This window comes from Colobus angolensis, unplaced genomic scaffold, assembly GCF_000951035.1.
Source record: "Colobus angolensis palliatus isolate OR3802 unplaced genomic scaffold, Cang.pa_1.0 Scaffold70, whole genome shotgun sequence".
Lineage (NCBI taxonomy): Eukaryota > Metazoa > Chordata > Mammalia > Primates > Cercopithecidae > Colobus > Colobus angolensis.
The window spans coordinates 1,629,137-1,650,912 of record NW_012120710.1 but is presented as its reverse complement, the minus strand read 5'-3'; the positions used below and the strand labels follow the sequence as shown (position 1 = coordinate 1,650,912).

Here is a 21,776-nt window from a genome sequence, read left to right as displayed (position 1 = left end):
GGGTTAGATACCTCTTCTCTGTGGCTCCAGGGGCACCCTGTGCTTGGCCTTTTCATAGCACTTTTCACGTGTGCTGTGGGGTTGAGTGTATCTATTTTACAGTATTGTTGCGGGATAATATATGTAAAGTAATTGAGCTTGGTCTAGGGTTTTGTTATAGTGATTGTCTACTTGTCAGTCATGTTCATCGTAAGCTTTGAAGGAAGGGACTGTATCTCTGATACCTTGCACTGCACCCAGGACATGAATATTCAGTAAAGTTCTGATGAAAGAATGAATGAATTGAATACAATGAGTTAAAGAGTAGCAAAGGTATAGGATGAGTATGCTTTTCTTGAACCGTTTAAATATATATAAATAATAAGCATACAATTCCTGAAAATTTCAGTGAGAAAAATTCTTTATTTAAAATAGGCTAGATTTTTTATACTAGATTAAATAAAACACTCTATAAATGAGAATTTTAAATTCAATTATACCAAACCCAGTAATACCAGTCAGGAGTTTTCCACCAATCCCCATTTAATAAAGTTTAAATGAATTAGCTTAGAATTATGAGGATATTTGCCTTTGCTTAGAGAAAAAAGCAGTGCCACATTTCCTGAATATAATAGTGTCATGCTAGTAAGAGAAATTCTGTAATGCTTAAGACAGCTAAGAAAAAGTGATGATCAAATGCTGAGACCCTTAAACCCTTGCTCTGATGTTATTAATAGTGTTTCTAAATCACAGAGACAATTGACAGATTTTATTTCAACAAGATATTGAAAGCAAGAAGGGGACCTACACTATTTCTAGCCACTTGTATTTATTAATAAATGCTTAGCGCTTTTAATGCCTTTGCTGCAGAAGGGTAATAAGTGTTTTAGCAAAAAGGTACACTGTGGGGACAAAGCTGGGAAGCTTGTGCATACAGAAAGTAGCTAATATCTTAGAGCTGTCAGGGCTCTTGGAAATGCCACGCATCATACATCATCTTGGGCTCCGGGGCTCTGTTTCCTGGCATGGATGTTTGCAGAGAGTTTGGGGCCATTGTGGTATCCATGGTTACTTCATCCTGGAAATCCACGGATGTGGTCATGTCAGCATCGTAGGTCCTATAAACATCAGCTAATTCAGGGGTCATCAGTGGGTCAGCAGCTGCTGGGGTGACGCTGGGGAGTCCCTTCATCTTCCCTGAGGGGCTCCTTGGCAGGCTGGGAACATCATCCTTAGGGAGAGCAAGGAGCCCTGCATGGGCAACAGGTTCTAGCTCTGGAAGGAAAGCTGGGTTTTCTGGATTGTCTGGGTTGGCCTCCGGCATAGGGGAGCCTTGTGCACCTCCTTCTCCCTTCTCAGGGCCTTTGGTCGCAGCCACTGGGGAGTCAAATTCCAGAGTGAAGTCACCGCCCATAGCTGGCTTGTGGGGCATTCCCCCCAAGCTGGACCTCATGCCTCCAAATCCTGGAAATATGGCTCCATAGGCCATTGGGTCTCCTCTCCCACCCTGGAAAGACATTCGTTAAAGATGCCATTATCACATGCTATTAACTATACCATGCAACTATCCCTGGTCACATTCACCAAGGATCTCTAAAAAACTGGTAGAGGATAGGAAGTTGGCTGATAGCTTTGTGTAAGCTCATTTCTCACTAAACTGGCTTTGAAACATAATGAAGAGGATTCTGCACTTATCTGGGTAGATCTTGGCGTGATCTCCACAAAAGGGAGATAACAGGGCAGAAGCAAGACTTGAGGCAAAGTGAGTTTGAATTTAATTTTAAGAAAACGAGTAGTTGAAATGAGTACTACCATCACAAAACAAGTAAGAACTGAAACTCATAACTGCATTTGTTGAGGGAGAATCTTGTCAATGGCATTTTTCAGTGTCCCCCAAGTGAAGTTCCATGTACTTTTTTTTTTTTTTCTTTTAGGGCCTCATTATATGGCCCAGGCTACTGGTCTAGAACTCCTAGGCTCAAGTGATCTTCCTGCCTCAGCTTCCCTAGTAGCTGGGATTACAGGGGCGAGACACTGCACCCAGCTAAGACTTAAATTTTTTTAAAGCACAAAGTTTAAGAAAAAAATTTGGCTTCCATGGAGTAACTAAAATATTTTCTTCCTGCGGACAAAGAGAATTCCAGAACTGACCATGTTTCTTTTTCTACCTTTGCTGCCAGAAATATGGGGTCCAAAATCTTAGGCTGTTTGTAGCAATTGAGCAGGACTGTGTGACTTGCATATCTGTATTCTGATTTTCTTGAAATTATGACTCATTTTATATCCTACCTTCAATTTTTTGGTTATATTTATTGTGTGTTTTTCATAAGCTCTGCAAAATCTTTTGGGAATGAGGCAGAATAGAAATAATTAATATTATATGATGGCAATTAACACTTACTTGAATTTTGAACTTCCAGTCACTTGTATTGGTGTTATATAGATACAATACTCTTTCCTTCTCCTTTCTCCTGACTCTTCATTCTTTCTCAGCTTTCACATCATCTCCTCCAGGGATGATACTGTGAATCCCTGGACTGGGCTAACTGCCTCTCCTCTCTGACTCTTTCTCTCTAATAATACTGTCATTGCTTTTATCCCATGATTTTGACATTAGATATCTGCCCTTTTACGTATCTTTTCCATTCATTAGACTGTAAATTCCTTGAAAACAAGATTTTTTTTTTTTTTTTTTTTTTTGGCAGGGTCTTGCTCTGTTGCCCAGGCTGGAGTGCAGCGGCGTGATCTCAGCTCATTGAAACCTCTGCCTCCCAGGTTTGAGTGACTCTCCTGCCTCAGCCTCCTGAGTAGCTGCGACTACAGGCTTGCGCCCCTAAACCCGGCTGATTTTTCTATTTTTAGTGGAGACAGGGTTTTACCATGTTGGCCAGGCTGGTCTCAAACTCCTGATCTCGGGTGATCCACCTGCCTTGGCCTCCCAAAGTGCTGGGATTATAGGCATGAGCCACAGAGCCCAGCCAAAAACAAGAATCTTATCATGTTTTGTTTATAGTATTTTTCTATGTGTGTGGCACATAGAAGGCACACAAAAATACTGATATGTAATTTTTCTTTCACAGATAATATGTGTGTTTGTTAATTCGAAAGAATCTGTAGTTGACAATGATTTGTTAATTCAATATAGCTTTTGTTTGTCTTGCCTTGTGCTCTAACAGATGTAACAGATAAAAAATTTCTTAGGAAAAGAGTTGTATGACTATTGATCTCAATCTTAAACTTGCATGGATAATGATTACATAATACTAGTATATGCTCATTGACAATGCACGTTGACATTAAAATAATCACATTTTAAACTTGGTTTTCTTTTGCTTTTTGATCTTTCAATTTTGAGATCTGAATTACTTGTAATGCTGTTGAATTTGATGTTTTGAGGGGCCAAATGGTCCGAGAAAGAACAAGAACTCTGTATGAACCACATGTATCTTTTTGGTTTGAAGTGTTTATAGTTCAATGATGGCCTTTCGAGTGGAGGTTTCTCCTCTGTTCATCTACAAGCAATGGGCAAAACTCTATGCTCAAGAATAGTTATCACCCAGCAATGAAAGATTACATAGGAGACATGATGAAATTTGGGATACTGCTTCAGACTTAAGCTTAGTTTTTGGAGTGGAAAATTCTGAGTCCCATGCTCATTTGGTGACATTCATGGCAGATGTCTCTTGCAGCCAGTCATAAGTGACTGTTCTTCCCTGGCCACTATTTTAAGAAGAGTTAGAAGACATTACTCACTGCCATTTCTTCTGAACTCATGATGCCAAGTCTGGCAGGGGCATTCTGTTCAAAAAGAAATATTGCATTAAAGTACGAACCAGCTACCTTCTTATCTACTCAAGACAAAGTTAAAAGTTATTTAGTTTTCACTTAAACCTTAATATTAATGCTGTGTACAGAGGTAAAGTGGAGAGGTGAGTCATTATGGAATAAATGTAGTCAACTTGGATAATTCAGATCTAAAATTTATTTTTTCTTTAATACCCTTGTGTGCATGTGTGTGTGTGTGTGTGTAACCAAGATTATCCAAAAAGGAAACTTGCCTCCTTAATATTTCAGTTACTAATGTAGGTGTTCAGAGAATGTTTATTTGGAATCTCTTGTGTGAGACCTAGATTTTATAATTTTAGCTCTTAAGATAAAATTTAATTAAAAACAATACTTTTTATAGAATATGGACTTACCAATTGATTTGCTCCAAAAGGCATGTAAAACATTCCTGGATAAAGCTAAATAAAATACAATCATCATCACAAAATGCATTTTCCAATGGAAAAACTTTTAAGTAAATTGCAAACAGAGATGTGGTATTAAAAAAAAAAACTTACTGGAGATTGTTTATTTTGTGGCATTGGTCCCCGAGAAATCAAACGGGCTATTTGGAAAATCTTTAAATGGTGGAAAGCAGAATAAGTAATTCACATAGGCAAATCCCCATTACAGTAATTTTTGAGTTATATGAAACACATTTTCAGATGGATTAGTATAGAAATAAGTATTTAATATTTAAGAAAACAAAGGAACCCATTATACTTCATATTCATGGATTAATGGGACAATGAAAAAATTCGCTCTTCTTTTTTGAAATGTAGAGACAGTTTTTACGTCAAAGTGCCTCATTGAGATCTGTACTTACTGATGGACCTTGTGGATCAGGAAAATCCAATCCTGGGAGCTATATTACAGATAAATATTAAAATTATCGGTCAAAAAATGAACAAAATAGATAAAAGCAAATAAAAGATAGACAAAGTGAACAAATAAAATAAAAATAAAAAATAGAAGTGTCTCATTGAGATCTGTACTTACTGATGGACCTTGTGGATCAGCAAAATCCATTCTTGGGTGCTAGATTATAGGTAAATATTAAAATTATCATAAAAATGAATAAAATAGATAAATACAAATACAAATAAAAAATAGACAAAGTGAACAAATAAAAAAAGTAACATACAGAAAGTGTCTCATTGAGATCTGTACTTACTGATGGACCTTGTGGATCAGCAAAATCCATTCTTGGGTGCTATATTATAGGTAAATATTAAAATTATCATAAAAATGAATAAAACAGATAAATACAAATACAAATAAAAAATAGACAAAGTGAACAAATAAAAAAGTAAAATACAGAAAGTGTTTCATTGAGATCTGTACTTACTGATGGACCTTGTGGATCAGCAAAATCCACTTTTGGGAGCTATATTATAGGTAAATATTAAAATTATCATAAAAATGAATAAAATAGATAAATACAAATACAAATAAAAAATAGACAAAGTGAACAAATAAAAAAATACAGAAAGTGTCTCATTGAGATCTGTACTTACTGATGGACCTTGTGGATCAGCAACATCTACTCCTGGGAGCTATATCACAGATAAATATTAAAATTATCAGTCAAAAAATTAACCAAATAGACAAATAACAATAAAATAAAAAAATAGACAAAGTGACATTAAAAATAAAAAAATTGACAAAGTGAACTGATCACATGATTATCTTGTTTGCAATTACAGTAAAACAAAATGACTTTCATTATTTTACTTTCTTTCAGTGTTTTGGGAGGTATGACCTGAGAGTTTGCAATGGTCTTTTACTAACATTATTCAAATGTACCTGCAGGGGGATGAGGTACATCTATCATGGCTTTGCTATCTCTTGCAGATTAGAAAGTAATGAATTTTGGAACGGGAACATACCTGGCTGGTTTGAACCCTGGCTCTGCCACTTAGTTTTTGTGTACTCGTGGGCCAATTTTGTAACTTCTCAAAATCTGTCTTCCTTTCTTTAAAAAGGCTGATAACATGTATTTTTATAGGATTATAGGCAGGATGATATGGGGGAATGATACATGCCCACATAATACTGGTTACATGGTACCTTCCTTTTCTTTTATCCATTACACTTTTCTCTACATTATTACAAGATACTTTTTGCATAGTTGTCACCTTTCTGTCAGACAGATAATAATGGAAAATCCTACTTGTTAGGCTGAGGGATCAATCACTTTTCTCAGTCTTTCCAACACCAAAAAAAGACCGGTGATAGGAAATCTGGACTTCTCTGGGGTTTTATTCTATTTCCTATGGAAGTTTTCATCTTTTGCAACTAAGAAACGGAGTTTTATAGGCACAGGATCTTTTAGAATCCATGCCCTGTCTCTGATGGCAAAAGATAGGAATGGATATTTATGTTTTACTCAAAAAATAAATCTCAGATGTGGAAGACTGATTAAGAATATATTTATATCATGTATTATGCCTGAAGGCTACGATTATTTAAAAGTGCCCTGCAAATTAGTTTTCTTCTATTAGGTTAGCTGGTGATTCTGATCTGACTTCAAGAGAAAGGAAGTACCTCAGGCTTTGGTGGCTTATCTGATGGTGCCACCTGCTGCTGAACCAGAGGCAGTTCTTCCTGCAAGAGCAGCTGTCCCAGGTGAATTGGAGGCTGAAGTACTTCTTTCTGTGCTGTGGCCTCGTCGGCGGTTGCAGCAGCGACCTGGAGGAGAGGTTTCAGTCCTGGCTGTTGAGGCTTCAAGGATGGCTGTGATGGGAGAGGTGGGGGATGCACAGGCAAAGAATATTCATACTGCAGAGAAATTTGAAAAGAGTGTCAGAAAGGGATGGCTCATTAAACAACGGTGCGTAGAATTTCTAAACAAAGGGGCTTGGGGCGCTTTCTATCTGGAAGGGAGGCTAGGGAACGTGTCTTGAAGTTGAGTTTACATAGGAAGCACCAGTTAGCGTTAATGTTGTTTGGGGAGGTCTTGCGTGTGCCTCCCCTACCTGCTTTGGGACCACCATTGCTCATGAAGGTGAAGCTACATGAACCTCCTGGTAGGATGAGACACGTCCTTCTCTAAGTTCTCATAGCTGCCTGTATGTATCTGTATCTTTATTTTACCACTTTCTCATTGGATGGTAATTATTTGTTATAAATCTTTGTCCCCCAGTCAATGGAGAGAGAATGATATGTCTTGTTTTTCTTTATAGCCCCTGTACATAACATAGCTCCTAACAAGTGCCTGGCCCATGGTGAGTACCTAGCATATTTTTCAAATTAATGAAAACATAAAGCATAATTAATTAAAATGCCAATCAAATTCTTGCATCATGGAGTCCACTTTGGAAACAAATGAAGAAACAGTCACCATTAACATAATTTATTGTCCTACTAAATGGGACCTCGTGGTAATGCTCCTGCTGTGGAAGACCACCTGGAACTAAAATTCCCTGTTAATCTTGGTTCTGAGTCCATATATTAAATGAAAAAATTCCCTGTTAAAATCACCATGTTTTGTTGCTTTTTCTAGAAATTACTTGTGGTGAATGGCTCCCTATTGTTTGTAGAATGATTGCAAACTCCTCAGACCAGCAAGGAAGTCTCACAACAATTCGGGGCTCTGCTTTGCCTCTCCAGTCATCACCCCTCTCTGAGCTCACATCTCACAATTCAGCACTTTGAAATATGTTGTCTTGTCCTGTCTGAATCAGATAAAATATGAAATTTCACAATCCTTGGAGCCATTCGTAAATGTCTTCACTTTTACTACCAAACCACAATTTGGTTTATGTATTTATTAGGCACCTAATCAATCACGGTTAACAGATCAATATATTTATTTACTTCTGTAGGGTTCATGATGTTTTACTTTTTTAAATTTCTTAATTTTTTTTGAGACAGAGTCTCACTCTATTGCCCAGGTTGGAGTGCAGCGGCACAATCTCGGCTCACTGCAGCCTCTGCCTCCTGGGTTCAAGCGATTCTCCTGCCTCAGCCTCCCGAGAGTAGCTGAGATTACAGGTGCCTGCCACCATGCCCGGCTAATTTTTGTATTTTTAGTAGAGACGGGGTTTCACCATGTTGGTCAGGCTGGTCTTGAACTCCTCACCTCAAGTGATCCATCCACCTTGGCCTCCCAAAGTGCTGGGATTACAGGCATGAGCCATCGCACCTGGCTATGGTATTTTAACCAGGATTATTGTCATCATTTGAAATTAGCCTTTGAGTAATTATTTAGGAAATCTTGATTCAAATGAAAATTGTCCAGGGTGTAGCCTGCTTCGATTTTTGAGGACTGTTTGCTGCTATCTTTAACATAGGTCTCATATTTTGGTGGCTGTATCTTCCTATTTTAAATAAATATGCAAATAGTTTCAAATTTAAAAATATTTCTTAAGCACTCAAAGCAGTTATAGGCTTTGATTTATTTGGCATGAGAATAATTTTTTGTTAATGCTAGGACTTGGCTATTGCTAATTTATCACAACTCAAGGAAGGCAAGCAAGAAGAGGTTTTAAAGTCTGAGGTTTCAAACGTATTGACGCTATTCACTCACCTGTTGAGTTTCATGTTCCCTTGGCCTCATCCATGGAAGAGAGGAATGTGGTGGGAGGAGACCGTGCATCCACAAAGAATTAAATGATTTCCCAAAGCCAAATCTAGAATACTAAAGACATGGATAAAAAAAGGCATGCTTATATTTAAATGTTAAATATAACATTGGTTATATTTGGTTTTCTTTTCTTTTTTTTTTGAGATGGAATCTCTCTCTGTCACCAGGCTGGAGTGCAGTGGGAGATCTTGGCTCACAGCATCCGCCTCCTGGATTCAAGCAATTCTCCTGCCTCAGCCTCCTGTGTAGCGGAGACTACAGGCACGCACCATCACGCCCAGCTAAGTTTTGTATTTTTAGTAGAGACGGGGTTTCACCATGTTGGCCAGGATGATTTTGGTCTCTTGACCTCACGATCCGCCCGCCTCGGCCTCCCAAAGTGCTGGAATTACAGGCGTTAGCCACTGCGCCCAGCCTGGTTTTCATTTTCTAAAAAATCAACAGATAGCGTAAATATAGCAAAAGCAAAAGTGGTGTTGCTTAATTTAAAATGGATAAGTATGGCTGGACATGGTGGCTCATGCCTCTAATCCCAGCACTTTGGGAGGCCGAGGTAGGTGGATCACCTGAGGTCATGAGTTCGAGATCAGCCTAGCAACATGGCAAAATCCCGTCTCTACTAAAAAATACAAAAATTAGCCTGGCATGGTGGCAGATGCCTGTAATCCCAGCTACTCAGGAGGCTGAGACAGGAGAATAGCTTGAACCCAGGAGACGGAGGTTACAGTGAGCCGAGATCGCACCACTGCACTTCAGCCTGGGCCACAGAGCAACACTCTGTCTAAATAAATAAATAATAAATAAAAATAAATCAAATGGATAGGTAAACTCTTCCTTTCAATGAACTTAAATTTCGTTTTGAGCTAGTCTGCAATATTTCCATAAACTTTTTTGAGATTTAGATTTTTTGAGCACTTACGTTTTGTGCCATATAATAAAATGAATAATGCACAAAAATATTCTTTTTCTGACTAAATAAAATTCAATACAATTTTTTTTTCCCTGTCACTCTATCTTATTTTGTTTTAGGCTCTCATTCACTTCTTGGTTCTTCCAATATTTAGTATATTGTCTATTCATAAATAAATTTGATGAATTATAATGCTGCTGCTAATATTAACACTAGCACCACCATGAATACTTGCAATAAGAAATATGATTACCTGAGAAAGTGTGTTTAATCCCTGCAGACTTCCCAACTGTCTCATTGTCTATCAAGAAAAAAATGGGTTACTGCTTATCACATATTCTGTGTTTGACATAACTGATTTCTCGTGATATTTGACATTATCAACACAAAGTTTGATGTGGATCAACTTAACAAAATGAAAGTAGACACAAATCATCATCGAAAGGTGGAAATATTAAATTTGGTTCTGCCATTGTTATTATTACTGATATTAAAATAATGCAGTTGCTTTTATCATTAATTAAAGGAGAAAAAGTATTATTTAAGTGGAGGTTACATTGAAACATGGGAAAATAGCTCATTCCACTGAAATATAAATGTAATTGTGAGGAATTTGCTTCATTGACTCTTTTCTCCCCATTTAATTTACTTTGTCCCTTACAAGTTCAGCCAGAAGAGGAATTTGAAACAAACAAATAAATAAAACTTTTACCTCTTTCTCAAACAATAAATCTTTCAAAATATTAAGTATAGAAACTATTGAAAGAAATGTTAAGTATCTGGATAATTATCGAGAATTCCACCATTTCAACAGAAAGTCAATTTCACTTTTTTCATGGGAAGAGATTCAGAAAGCTTTGGATTGAGTTTAAGCTAAAAAAGAAAAAAAACCCTCAGTGAAATTAGCTTCCATGTGAAGTAAGCGTCTAGCTCAAATAGGTATTGATTGCCCCCAGCTTACCATGACACACGGGAATTTCACAAGACCTTGTGAAAAATTTTTAATCTTATAAATATCTTTCTATATATAACTGTCAGTATTTTTCATTGACATCACCAAAATTTCTGTTTTGCTGGGGTTTTCTAAACAGAATATATATTACATGAGAACTGCAATAAGACAAATACACTGTACAACTTATACAGGAAGTATCATAGTACAATGTTAATGCTATTTGCCAGACTTAACAAAAAATTAAATTTTGTACAGGTACATTTATTTCATGAGAACTTTATCATGTAAGATAGTATAAGGAGCAGGACTAAAAGTAAACTGTGAGTACAGAGCAATGTATTTTAATTAATGTAGTAATTTTATTAATATGTATACTCTATATAAGGCATTAAGTATTAATATTGCTTTTGTTTGCATAGAAATAACGTTCTAAAAAGTAAAACACCTGAGAGTTTAAAATTGCAGTAGAATTATAAGACAAAGCTCTAGTAAATGTCATAATTTCTCTAGCACTCCTCAGGATAACAGGCACAAACTTCTGGCTAGGAAAACTGAGAAACACACCACCATATTTCTCCTGTATCACAAATATACCAATGTAAAGTTAATACGTAAAAAACTCTGACAATACATACCTCAAGGCTCAAACTAGCCATACCCGGTGTTCCAGTTTGCTGAGGAAAGAACTGAATGAAAATAAGAATAATTTTGAGTCTCATTGGTACAAAACTTCCTTCAATGCCCATTGGGCATAGGATATTGCTCCAGTACATAAGGGCTACCGGAGGGGCCACCATTTTGGTTTATTATGCAAATAACCTGAGTGCTTGGGCAGAATGAAGAAGAGCATAAGTTATTTGGGAGAATCAACACAGTATTTGAAAATTTTGCTCCCACCTGCATCATCTATCCTTTGTCTGCATCTTAATGCTTTGTTGCTTTAAAAGCAAAATATGATTTAAAGTTACACACAAGGAGAAGTAGAATAAAGCAACAAAATAGAAAACTACTAGTACTTTATATTCTTAAAAAATTACCACAGAAAAAAGTAAAGGGGACAAACTCAAGCTGAATTTTCACGTGCTTTTGACAAATCTACATGATTTTGGTTTACCTGATATGGCATGGGATCATGACATTCAGAAAAATCATATGCAAAATCTGACTTGATTCCCATTCAAAGGACTTCAGCAAATTCTCTATGATTCTTAGTGAAAGATTATTTTATGTATGAACCTACTATACTTTGGGATCATATCAAAGATTTTTTTTCCTGAAATAAAAAGCATTCTAGCATAAAATACTATTATACTTAACGTGTTCACTTAAAAGTTGTTCAAAAATATACCTATCTATACAATTAGTTTTTTAAAATGTAAGATATTTTCCTTTCCCTTTTTTTTCCCCCCCAAGACTAAGTTTCACTCTGTCACCCAGGCTGGAGTACAGTAGCGCGATCTCGGCTCACTGCAACCTCTGCCTGCCGGGTTCAAGCGATTCTCTTCCCATGTAGCTGGGATTACAGGTGTGTGCCACCAAGTCTGGCTAATTTTTGTGTTTTTAGTAAAGACAGGGTTTCACCATGTTGGCCAGGCTGGTCTTGAACTCCTGAGCTCAAGTGATCCGCCCACCTCGGCCTCCCAAAGTGCTAGGATTACAGACATGAGCCACTGTACCTGGCTTCCTTTTTTTAAAAAATAGAGATGGGGGTCTCACTATGTTGCCCAGGCTTGTCTTGAACTCCTGAGCTCAAGTAATCCTCCTGCCTTAGCCTCCAAAAGTGCTGGGATGATAGGCATGAGTCACCATGCCCAGCCTTTTCTATTTTTTTTTTTTGTTGTTGTTAAAGATATTTTTCTTTCGAAACCAATCCTTATTACTTTACACAAATACCAGTAGAAAACATGGAGAATGGAAGAGTAGGAATTGGATTTTGGAGTCTCTGGTTCTTCAGATACTCTCACTCTCTAAGACTGAGGGGTTGTAATGCCATCTTTCCTTCAGTTATACCACAAGGATTTATGGAATGTTTACTAAATATATTGGTATTATTTTTCCTTTATGAGTAAGAAGTTAAAGAATGACATCCTCTACTTTTTCACCCCCCACCTTTTTCATATAAGTAAAATCCCACCTTCTGGGTCATGGTGAGAATTTCCTTAAATAATTCAGTTTTGGACAAGAATGGAGAGAAAGGGCCAGGCATGGTGGCTCACGTCTGTAATCCCAGCACTTTGGAAGGCTGAGGTGGGCAGATCATGAGGTCAGGAATTTGAGAACAGCCTGGCCAACATGGTGAAACCCTGTCTCTACTAAACATACAAAAATTAGCTGTGTGTGGTGGTGGGCGCCTGTAGTCCCAGCTACTTGGGAGGCTGAGGCAGGAGAATCGCTTGAATCCAGGAGGAGGAGGTGGCAGTGAGCTGAGATCTCAGCATTGAACTCCAGCCTGGGCAACAAAGCCAGATTGTTTCAAAAAAAAGAAAAGAAAAAGAATAGAGGGAAAGGCATTATAAATGTGTAGCAAATACTCTGGGTAGGAAAGAGGTTAGCTGTATAGACAGTAAGGGTGATTGTGCATGTATGTGTGTATGTGGTGGGTAGCTTGTTGAGAATTTGGGGGAATCGTGAGAGTGGGACTTTCCTCCTCACTATTTGCCAGTGCATAAATAACACATCTTGGATTGAACCACAGAACAAAGTGTACTTTGCTTTCCATCTGCTCTAAGTCATGAATTAAAGAATATTTACATGGATGTATACAGACAGCGGATACATTTTCCCATGCAGAATTAATAGGAGAAGAACAACTGATTTGACAAGCAATTGGTTGGCAATAATAGGCAATTGTTCTGTTCCTCAGAGTGGACCCAGTTGATTCAGGTGTGGATCATTACAGGTTCAAAGAACACCAATGTGTTAGACTGATGGTGAATGACTGAGGCTGATCTCAACGTCAGTATCATACAAAGGTAAGCTAGGGTGGCACCCTCAATTTTTCTTTCATTTAAACTTCATCTTGTGTGATGAAACAGAGACTCTATTTTTATTTGTGGAATTAAGGTTTTCATCATTATAATCAGGTTTCATCCTCTTTCTCCATTTCCATTCTCTTTCACCATTTCCATTCTCTTTCACTAAAACACTTTTAAGAAAACCAAATAGCTAACCTTTTCTTTCAGGGCATTAAAATATTCTAAAGTTCATTTGAGGCCAACTATGAGCTCCTGGAGATAAGAGATCATGTCTTACTTACTTTCATTTTTCCAATGCCCAGCCCATTGCTGGATGCATGGCGGCTGCTCAGTATATATTTGCTAAATGCATATAGCAGCCAAATAAAGTTTTTGTGATAACAGAATTGCATACTGTTGGCTGGAGTAGTTCAGTGTTCAAAAGATTGTGTTTGTATGAGATCATTTCAATATATACTAGAATGGATCAGGTGTGGTACTGTAATACACAATTAGCCCCATCACTATGATATGTTTTGATTTATGAAACTTCAGCTCTCAGTCACACAATTTTTGCATACAAGGTAAATTTGCTAGTTAATTACTAGCTTCAAATGGAATTCTCTAGCTGAGTTTCGTAACCATAGAAATTTGGAGATGGTTCTTTTTGAAATGAAGAAAATGTACTTTTCTTTTTCAGAGAAATTTCCTCTTTCCATTTCAACTTTATACTGATAGCAAGAAGTTGATAATAAAATTTCGCCGTGCATTGTAGAGACTAAGTCTTTTAACTTTGAATGAGTGGAATAAGATCTAGAAATTGTTTTGGGACTATTTTAAATAACTTTTCAGTAGAAATATCATAAGCTTCACTTACTGCTTTTTTTTTTTTTTTTTTTTTTTGAGTTGGAGTCTCACTGTGTTGCCCAGGCTGGAGTGCAGTGATGCAATCTTGGCTTACTTCAACCTCCACCTCCCAGGTTCAAGCAATTCTCCTGCCTCAGCCTCCCAAGTAGCTGGGATTACAGGCGCCCACCACTATGCCCGGCTAATTTTTGTATTTTTGGTAGAGATGGGGTTTCGCATGTTGGCTAGGCTGATCTCGAGCTCCTCACCTCAGGTGATCCGCCTGCCTTAGCCTCCCGACATGCTGGGATTGCAGGGGTGAGTCACCAAGTCCAGCTATCACTTACCGCTTTTGGATTGCAAGACTGACATCTGAGCGACTATGGCTTTTGACTCAATGGGACTACACCACTGGATTAAATCAAGTGAGTCTATGCGTGGACTCTCAGTCCATATCCCTTCAGTGTTGTCTGGAGTCCAACAATCAAGAACCTCTTCTGGGACACACTCTAAAGACTGACTTACCGGCACTGCAAAGCTCATTTCCAGGAGGCATAGGATCAGTAGCAGGTCCTTCATTTTGAAAAGTGGAATCTAAAACATAATTAAGTTGGAGAATTAAATCAGATTAATTTTTATTCAGAATGGTTAAAAGACAATTTTTGAAAATGAGCCTGAGTCTCTGCTCTTCCAAAAACAACCAGGATAAAGGTTAGAACAAAATCAAAAACTAACTTGTATGTAGTAGTTTCTGAAATAAATTAACAAGCAATTAAAAAATATCTAAGCACTTTTTAAATGGATCTACAGCCTGAATAAATATGTAGGAACGACCTACATCGATATTCTATAAGTGCTATGTTTCATTTCATAAAGTGAATTATGAATTTAAAAATCCTTCCCACTAAGTAAAATATTGGTCTATCAGGTATTATTCACAGAAGTTTACACTTTGCTTACCCTTTGGGATACATTTTGAAATGCATGTGAAATGTAATGCACCTAACAGTCATTTTATAACAAACTTTTATTTGCAGGAATAGAGGGTATACATTGCATGTTTAGTTTAGGTAATCTACGTAACCATTCCAAAACTTATCTTTTCAAATGAGAGTAAATTGGCTATCTTAATTTCCTTTGATGTTAGTGGAAAATATGCTTCAAATTTAGCTTTCCTCTTCCTAAAATGAATTATCTTTTAAAATTTATTCTATAAATTCAAAAAGCTCTTTATTCTTACATGAATAGAGATCTGAATAGCCAAGAAATTCACTCATCTTCTAATATTACAAAAAATTAGGCAGTATAATAAAAAATAGTTAAAAAAATACGTCTATAGATAAAAGTTTTTTTTTTTTTCTTAGTTGAATGAGTGTTAGGCATGTCATCTCTGGAACATGCTAATGGATTACAACAAGCAATAATTCAGCTACTGGTGACAAACGAAGATAAATCCTCTTTATAAAAGCTGTCTGGAGATAGGAAAAAAAGAATTTACAGGAAACACATGGAAATCATAAAATCCCATTTTACCTTAGATGCTGACATGCACTGTGCTCTCAGGGCCTGATGATGCCAACCAAGATAGTTCTAAGAAAAGAAGATTAAAATTTTTTTCAGGACTGTGCGTGGCACTTGCTCTGTACTTCTCATTCAGGGAAGATTAGAAACCTTTATTTAAAGTGCCAATCCACCAATCAAAGTGAAGCAAAATGGCTGGGGGGCGGGGAGGTTGGGGGGGCGGGAATCTCTGCTCCTGCAATTAGTCTACACCCTTTTATTGCATGCAGGGACATTGGCCCAGTAGGGTCTCATTATTTTTAATTGTACTGCAGCCCCTGTACTTATTCAGAGAACTTGATAGCAGGGAAGGCAGTAAAGGAATAATGGACATAGGCTCTGAAGACAATTATTTTGGTGAGCTGGGGGAAATATATGTAAAATAGATGCAAAACAAGCCATTATCTGTTTTGTGCTGGTTTTATCTGTAGATAAAGCTAGTGACCCAATGCTAGCATTATTCAGATTTTCACCCTCCTGTTTGTTGTAGTAAAAGTAACTACCCTCCTTCCCCGCCAGCACACACAGAGTCTGAAAGAAAACACTAAAATGTTAGATGGATAATGAATGTGTGTGATTTCTTTCTTGAATTTCCTAGATATTTTCATTTCTGGAGATAATTGATTAGAGATAGCCAAACTTTTGTAAGAAACTACAATTGGACCCTCTGCAAGAATCAGGTTTACTTCAGGTAAACCTTTGGTGCATTTACAAAAAATTTGTGGGGACAGGGACATAAATCAGAACATTCTCTATGAACCAAATCAATGGGCACAAGTGTCAGTTCACTCTTTAGATAGACACATTTCCAGGCGTTAGTATCAAGCCAGGTTAATAAGACATATTTCAATCACTTAGAAGGTTAGCATCAACACAGACTGGTTTTTTTCCATGAACAGATAATATCTTGAATGTGGATTGTATATTAGCTGCTTTTGTTACTTCTCTGCCCATCCTTGTCTTTCCAAAGTTGTGATTTCAGATATGGTAGGGATAAGCATTTAAGATTAGTTTCTGAAGAAGGGATGAGTCAGTACACTCTTTAGAGAAGGAGGGATCTTGTCAATTACAGGGAACATTCAGGAAGCTGGTATTTTGAGAGAAAGGTGTATCCATACCCATATGTGGGCCTAACAGCTTCAAATGTTATCTTAGAAGCTGCTCCTGAAAACCTCTGTGTTTCACTGATGCCAGAATTATCTTTAGAATAAAAAGAAATGAAGAATGTGAATGTGTTTTGCAAACAGCAAAATGTTATTGAAATGAAAAGTATTATTTTTGCATGCTCTCTACGGTGCTTGATGCAGTCCCTTAATCTCTTTCTTTCGAGCCCCAGTTTCTTCTTCTGTTATGTAAGGATAATAATTAATGACCAGAAGCTTGTCTTTTTTTTTGAGATGGAGTCTTGCTCTGTTGCCCAGGCTGGAGTGCAGTGGCATGATCTCAGCTCACTACAACCTCTGCCTCCTGGGTTCAAGCAACTCTACTGCCTTAGCCTCCTGAGCAGATACAATTACAGGCCCGCGCCACCATGCCCGGCTAATTTTTTTTGTGTTTTTAGTAGAGACAGGGTTTCCCCATGTTGGCCAGGCTGGTCTGAAACTACTGACCTCAGGTAATCTGCCTGCCTCGGCCTCCCAAAGTGGTGGGACTACAGGCGTGAGCCACCGCGCCCAGCCTGAGCTTGTCTTAAAGATTGGTGAGATGGTGAAGATGCAGCAGCTGCCGTTTATTGGGTGCTGAATGAATGCGTTGATAGTCCTTTTGGTAGGAGAAACTACATGAAATATGAGACCGCAAGAACACTGTGTGTGTGTGTGTGCGCGCATGTGTTGGAGGAGGAGGAGTGGTGGCAGCTAGATTCATAAGCTCCAATGAGGTAGAGAAGGGACCTAATGGAGGACATTTTCTCTGCGTGGAAGTCGATGCTGAATCCATAGGAACGAGCTTCTTCGTTGGCTACAAAACTGGGAAACAGTGTGTGTATGTCTTCTAAAGTTTATAAACATGATCGTGACACACTAATAACGATGTTTTGTTAGGATTCCTATGTTCTGCTTTGCTTTTCAGTCAAATATCCAGCATATCATATACACTGTTGCTTCTTCCTTTGTTAAATGTCACACTCCATTCTGGCTTATTGACTTCCAGGTGTTTATCTGGTAGTTTATTTCTCCTCCAATATCCTGCACACCAACACTAGACTTATCTTCCTAAAATACCGGTTTTGGCATTTCACTGCCCCACTCAAAAACTATGTAAGGATCTCCAAAGCTATCAGATAAAGTTCACCCTCTGTAACTAGACAGTCAATTTAACATTTCAGTTCATCTTTCCAATCTTGTTTCCCACTTTGCATGAGACAGTGTGCATTCATATTGTAATAATGATTGTAATCAGTTGGAGTTGGTTTCATTTCTTCAGCTAATAAACAGTTTTTTTTGTCTGATTTTATGGGATGTGTGTTATTGGGAAAGTTGGTAAATATAGTACTAATTTATCCGATGAAAAACTTTTCTATTCCAAGAAAATCTGAAAATTAGTATGAATGTATGAATGAGTTTTTGACAGTGATTATAGGTATTAAGGAAATTACCATAGCTGATGGAAACCATGTTATGTTGGCCAAGACCATACCTGTATGAAGAACAATCAGAGAGTCAGTCTTAAGAAAATGCTTGTGTCTGGAGTACAACAAAATAAAAAAAGAAACTCGAGGTGACAAAAGATGTGAGACACATGAAGAGACATAGGCCGTAGAAAACGTTACAATGAAAAATTTAGAGCAACAAGATTTGGCAGAATATGTTAGTAAAGTGATTGAGAGCACAGCTGTTTAAATTCCCTGTGTAATACTCACTGGTCATATGACATTGAATGAGTCACTATATAATCTTCATGTAGTTCTTTTTTTTAAAATTTTTTTGAGACAGAGTCTCACTCTGTCATCCAGGCTGGAATGCAGTGGCACGATCTTGGTTCACTGCAGCCTCCGCTTCCCAGGTTCCTGCGATTCTCATGCCTCAGACTCTTGAGTAGCTGGGACTATGGGCACGTGCCGCCACACCCAGCTAATTTTTGTATTTTTAGTAGAGGTGAGGTTTCACCATGTTGGGCAGGCTGGTATGGAACTCCTAGCCTCAAGCGATCTGCCCACCTTGGCTTCCCAAAGTATTGGGATTACAGGCATTAGCCACTGTGCCTGGCCTCCCTTTTTCCATGTGTATATATATTTATGTGGAGAGAGAGAAGAGAGAGATGGAGTTTCTCTCTTGTTGCCCAAGCTGGAGTGCAATGGCGCGATCTAGGATCACTGCAACCTTCGCCTCCGGGGTTCAAGTGAGTTTCCTGTCTCAGGCTCTCAAGTAGCTGAGATTATAGGCATCCACCACCACGCTCAGCTAACTTTTTGTATTTTTAGTAGAGACGAGGTTTCACCATGTTGACCTGACTGGTCACGAACTCCTGATCTCAGGTGATCCACCCACCTTGGCCTCTCAAAGTGCTGGGATTACAGGCATGAGCCACTGCACCCAGCCTCATATAACATTTTTATTTGTGAAATGTGGTCTACTGTAGGTCAGCATTAATTTAATTTAAATACAAAATATAAAGTGCTTAGCACACTAGCTGGTAGCCAAGAAATGTTCAGTGATCATGAGTTATTATCATTCTTGTGGAAATGAAATATGAAGGCTGAAAATCTGCTTCATGTTAAAATATTTTCTCAGCTTTATTGAGGTATAATTGATATACAATAATTGCACATATTTAATGTTTACATCTTGATGAGTTTAAACATATGCATATACCCTTGATACCAACATTACAACTAAGGTAATAAACATATCCATTACCTCCAAAAATTTCCTTGTGCTCTTTTGTGTGTGTGTGCTTTTTTATTAAGTAGTAAGAACATTGAACAAGAAATCTATCCTCTTAACAGATTTTTAAGTGCACAATATAGTATTGTTAACTATGGGCATATTGTCGTCCAGCAGATCTCTAGAACTTATTCATCTTGCACAACAGAAATTTTATACTTATTGAAGAACAATTCTCCATTTCTACCTTCCCCCAGCCTCTGGCAACCACTATTCTTTGCTTCTGTGAGTCTATTTTAGATACCTCATATAAGTGGAATCATGCAGTATCTGTCTTTTTGTGACTGGCTTATTTCATCTGGCATAATGTCTTCTAGGTTCATCCATGTTATCACAAATGGCGGGACTTTCTTCTTTTTAAGGCTGAATAATATTCCATTGTATATATATTTTCCATTTTCTTTATCCATTCATCTGTCGGTGGTCATTTGAGTCATTTCCATATCTTGGCTTTTGTAAATAATGCTGCAATGAACAGGAGGGTTTTGTCTAGACTTTTTTCTTGCCTCTTTACAACTTGTTTTGCAAAGTCGAAGTCAAATTTGACCTCTTCTGTGACCTCTTCCCCCACTTTCCACTCCACTGTGATTTTTTTGTTCTCTGAATTCCAACTGTGTGTCATTCATACACTACACTGTGACACCTTGCTCGTTAAAGATCTTTAACATTTACTTTGTATGTGGTCTTCTAACTTTTTGGATATGGCTTTCATGTCTAACATTCCTGTGAGGTAGAAACCACCCAGTCTTCTAACTTGCTTCATTTGATGTTCTATGTGCATCATAATATTAATAGCTGATACTTGGGTAGCACTTACTGTGGACAGGTGATAATTTGACTGTTTTATGTGTATTAATTTGTTTAATCCTCACAAGAACTTCAGGAAATGGTGGTTCTTCCCCTTTCTATCCATAATACAACAAAACTATAGAGAGGTAAAGTAAATTGCCTGAAGTGACACAGTCAGTAAGTGCTAGAAGTAGCATTTGGACTCAGGTATCTGGCTCTGAGTTCTTGCTTTTATGCACTATGTCAACATGAACTAGTTACCCACTGGCAGATGACATGGACCAATCAATCACTGACAGATGCAAAGGAGAGTACCACATACACCTGTCTATAGAGAATTTGTCAGAACTGCAGACAATGTTGGAAGACATTGTTTTTAATTAGTTTCCATTTATTTTGTAATAAAGATCAACAACCAGAAAAACAACATAGTGATGATGATACAAATATAAAAGAAGACAAATTAGACAGAAATTTACTACCTCATCAACCTAAAAAGTTATTTTTTCTTACAGTACTTACTCATGTTAAATTCATGTTTAACGTAGTTATGATTATAGTGTAAATATCATTTTGTATTGGTCTTTATGTGCTTACCATTATGTCATAAATATTGACATGTTGCTACAGAGATAAATATTATATTTTTAATTGTCTGGATAATATATCTTCAAGTCGATGCTTAGGACTGCTGTTTTTTTTTTTTTATTATTACTGTTATACTTTAAGTTCTAGGGTACATGTGCACAACGTGCAGGTTTGTTACATATGTATACATGTGCCATGTTGGTGTGCTGCACCCTTTATCTCGTCATTTACATTCGGTATATCTCCTAATGCTAGCTCTCCCCGCTCTCCCCACCACATGGCAGGCCCCAGTGTGTGATATTCCCCTTCCTGTGGCTTAGGACCTCTGTTTTTCAACCTTTGGTTGTTTCTAATTTTTTACAATGAGTATTTTAATTAGTAAAGATTCAAAACAATTTTTACATTTTGAATTATTTTCTTGGTATAAGTCACCATGAATATGATTTCTAGTAATATGTGTATTTTTATGACTTTTGATAAGTATTGCTGAATTGTCTAAGCTTATAGCCCACTAATAATTCATCTACACCAGTTTTACCACAACTTTGCCAGAATTTGTTCATTTAATTAATTTTCCCCTAATAAATTAATTGGTATTATGCACTATTTCATTGGTGTTTTAATTTATATTTCTTTGATCATCACCAAGGCTAAATATTTTCTTTACATATTTATTTACTAAGTATATTTCAATTTTTTTGTAAGCTGTTAATGTTTTTATTAGTCACAAGAGAATTTGTATGTGTTTTCTATATCATTAAGCATATATTATACAACATTTTATGTAACATATGGATGGATCTTTTATCATGTTTGATGTAAATTTTTTGATAGACCTTAAAATAAAAATTTAAGTTAAAATACCTTCCTTCGAAGGCTTCCTAGTTCGCAGTAACTT

The 21,776-nt window shown here is 37.3% G+C and overlaps 1 protein-coding gene across 2 annotated transcripts; it reads right to left on the bottom strand.

Moving 5' to 3' along the window:
- Positions 1-382: 382 nt before the first annotated feature.
- AMBN (ameloblastin (enamel matrix protein)) lies at positions 383-15,706 on the bottom strand. 2 transcript variants are annotated; one of them, XM_011927112.1, is made up of 13 exons: positions 15,591-15,706; positions 14,583-14,651; positions 10,893-10,943; positions 9,556-9,603; positions 8,336-8,446; positions 6,352-6,585; positions 5,322-5,360; positions 4,979-5,017; positions 4,631-4,669; positions 4,323-4,382; positions 4,179-4,223; positions 3,733-3,777; positions 383-1,486 (listed from the first exon to the last, which is right to left on the bottom strand). In XM_011927112.1, the coding sequence occupies exons 1-13, from the start codon at positions 15,603-15,605 to the stop codon at positions 941-943; spliced, it is 1,341 nt and encodes a 446-aa protein (XP_011782502.1). In that variant the 5' UTR covers positions 15,606-15,706; the 3' UTR covers positions 383-940. The 2 variants fall into 2 exon arrangements, with proteins under 2 accessions (XP_011782502.1, XP_011782503.1); XM_011927113.1 differs by lacking the exon at positions 4,979-5,017 and adding an exon at positions 5,153-5,191 and having other exon boundaries at positions 792-1,486.
- Positions 15,707-21,776: the final 6,070 nt, after the last annotated feature.

Bases quoted from the DNA above. Each gene is read 5' to 3' on its own strand.
- AMBN (XM_011927112.1), bottom strand. The intron at 6,586-8,335 runs GTGAGTGAATAG...ATTTCTCTGCAG, and splicing joins GGGAACATGAAACTCAACAG to TATGAATATTCTTTGCCTGT. The intron at 3,778-4,178 runs GTAAGTCCATAT...CTTTTTGAACAG, and splicing joins CTTTTGGAGCAAATCAATTG to AATGCCCCTGCCAGACTTGG.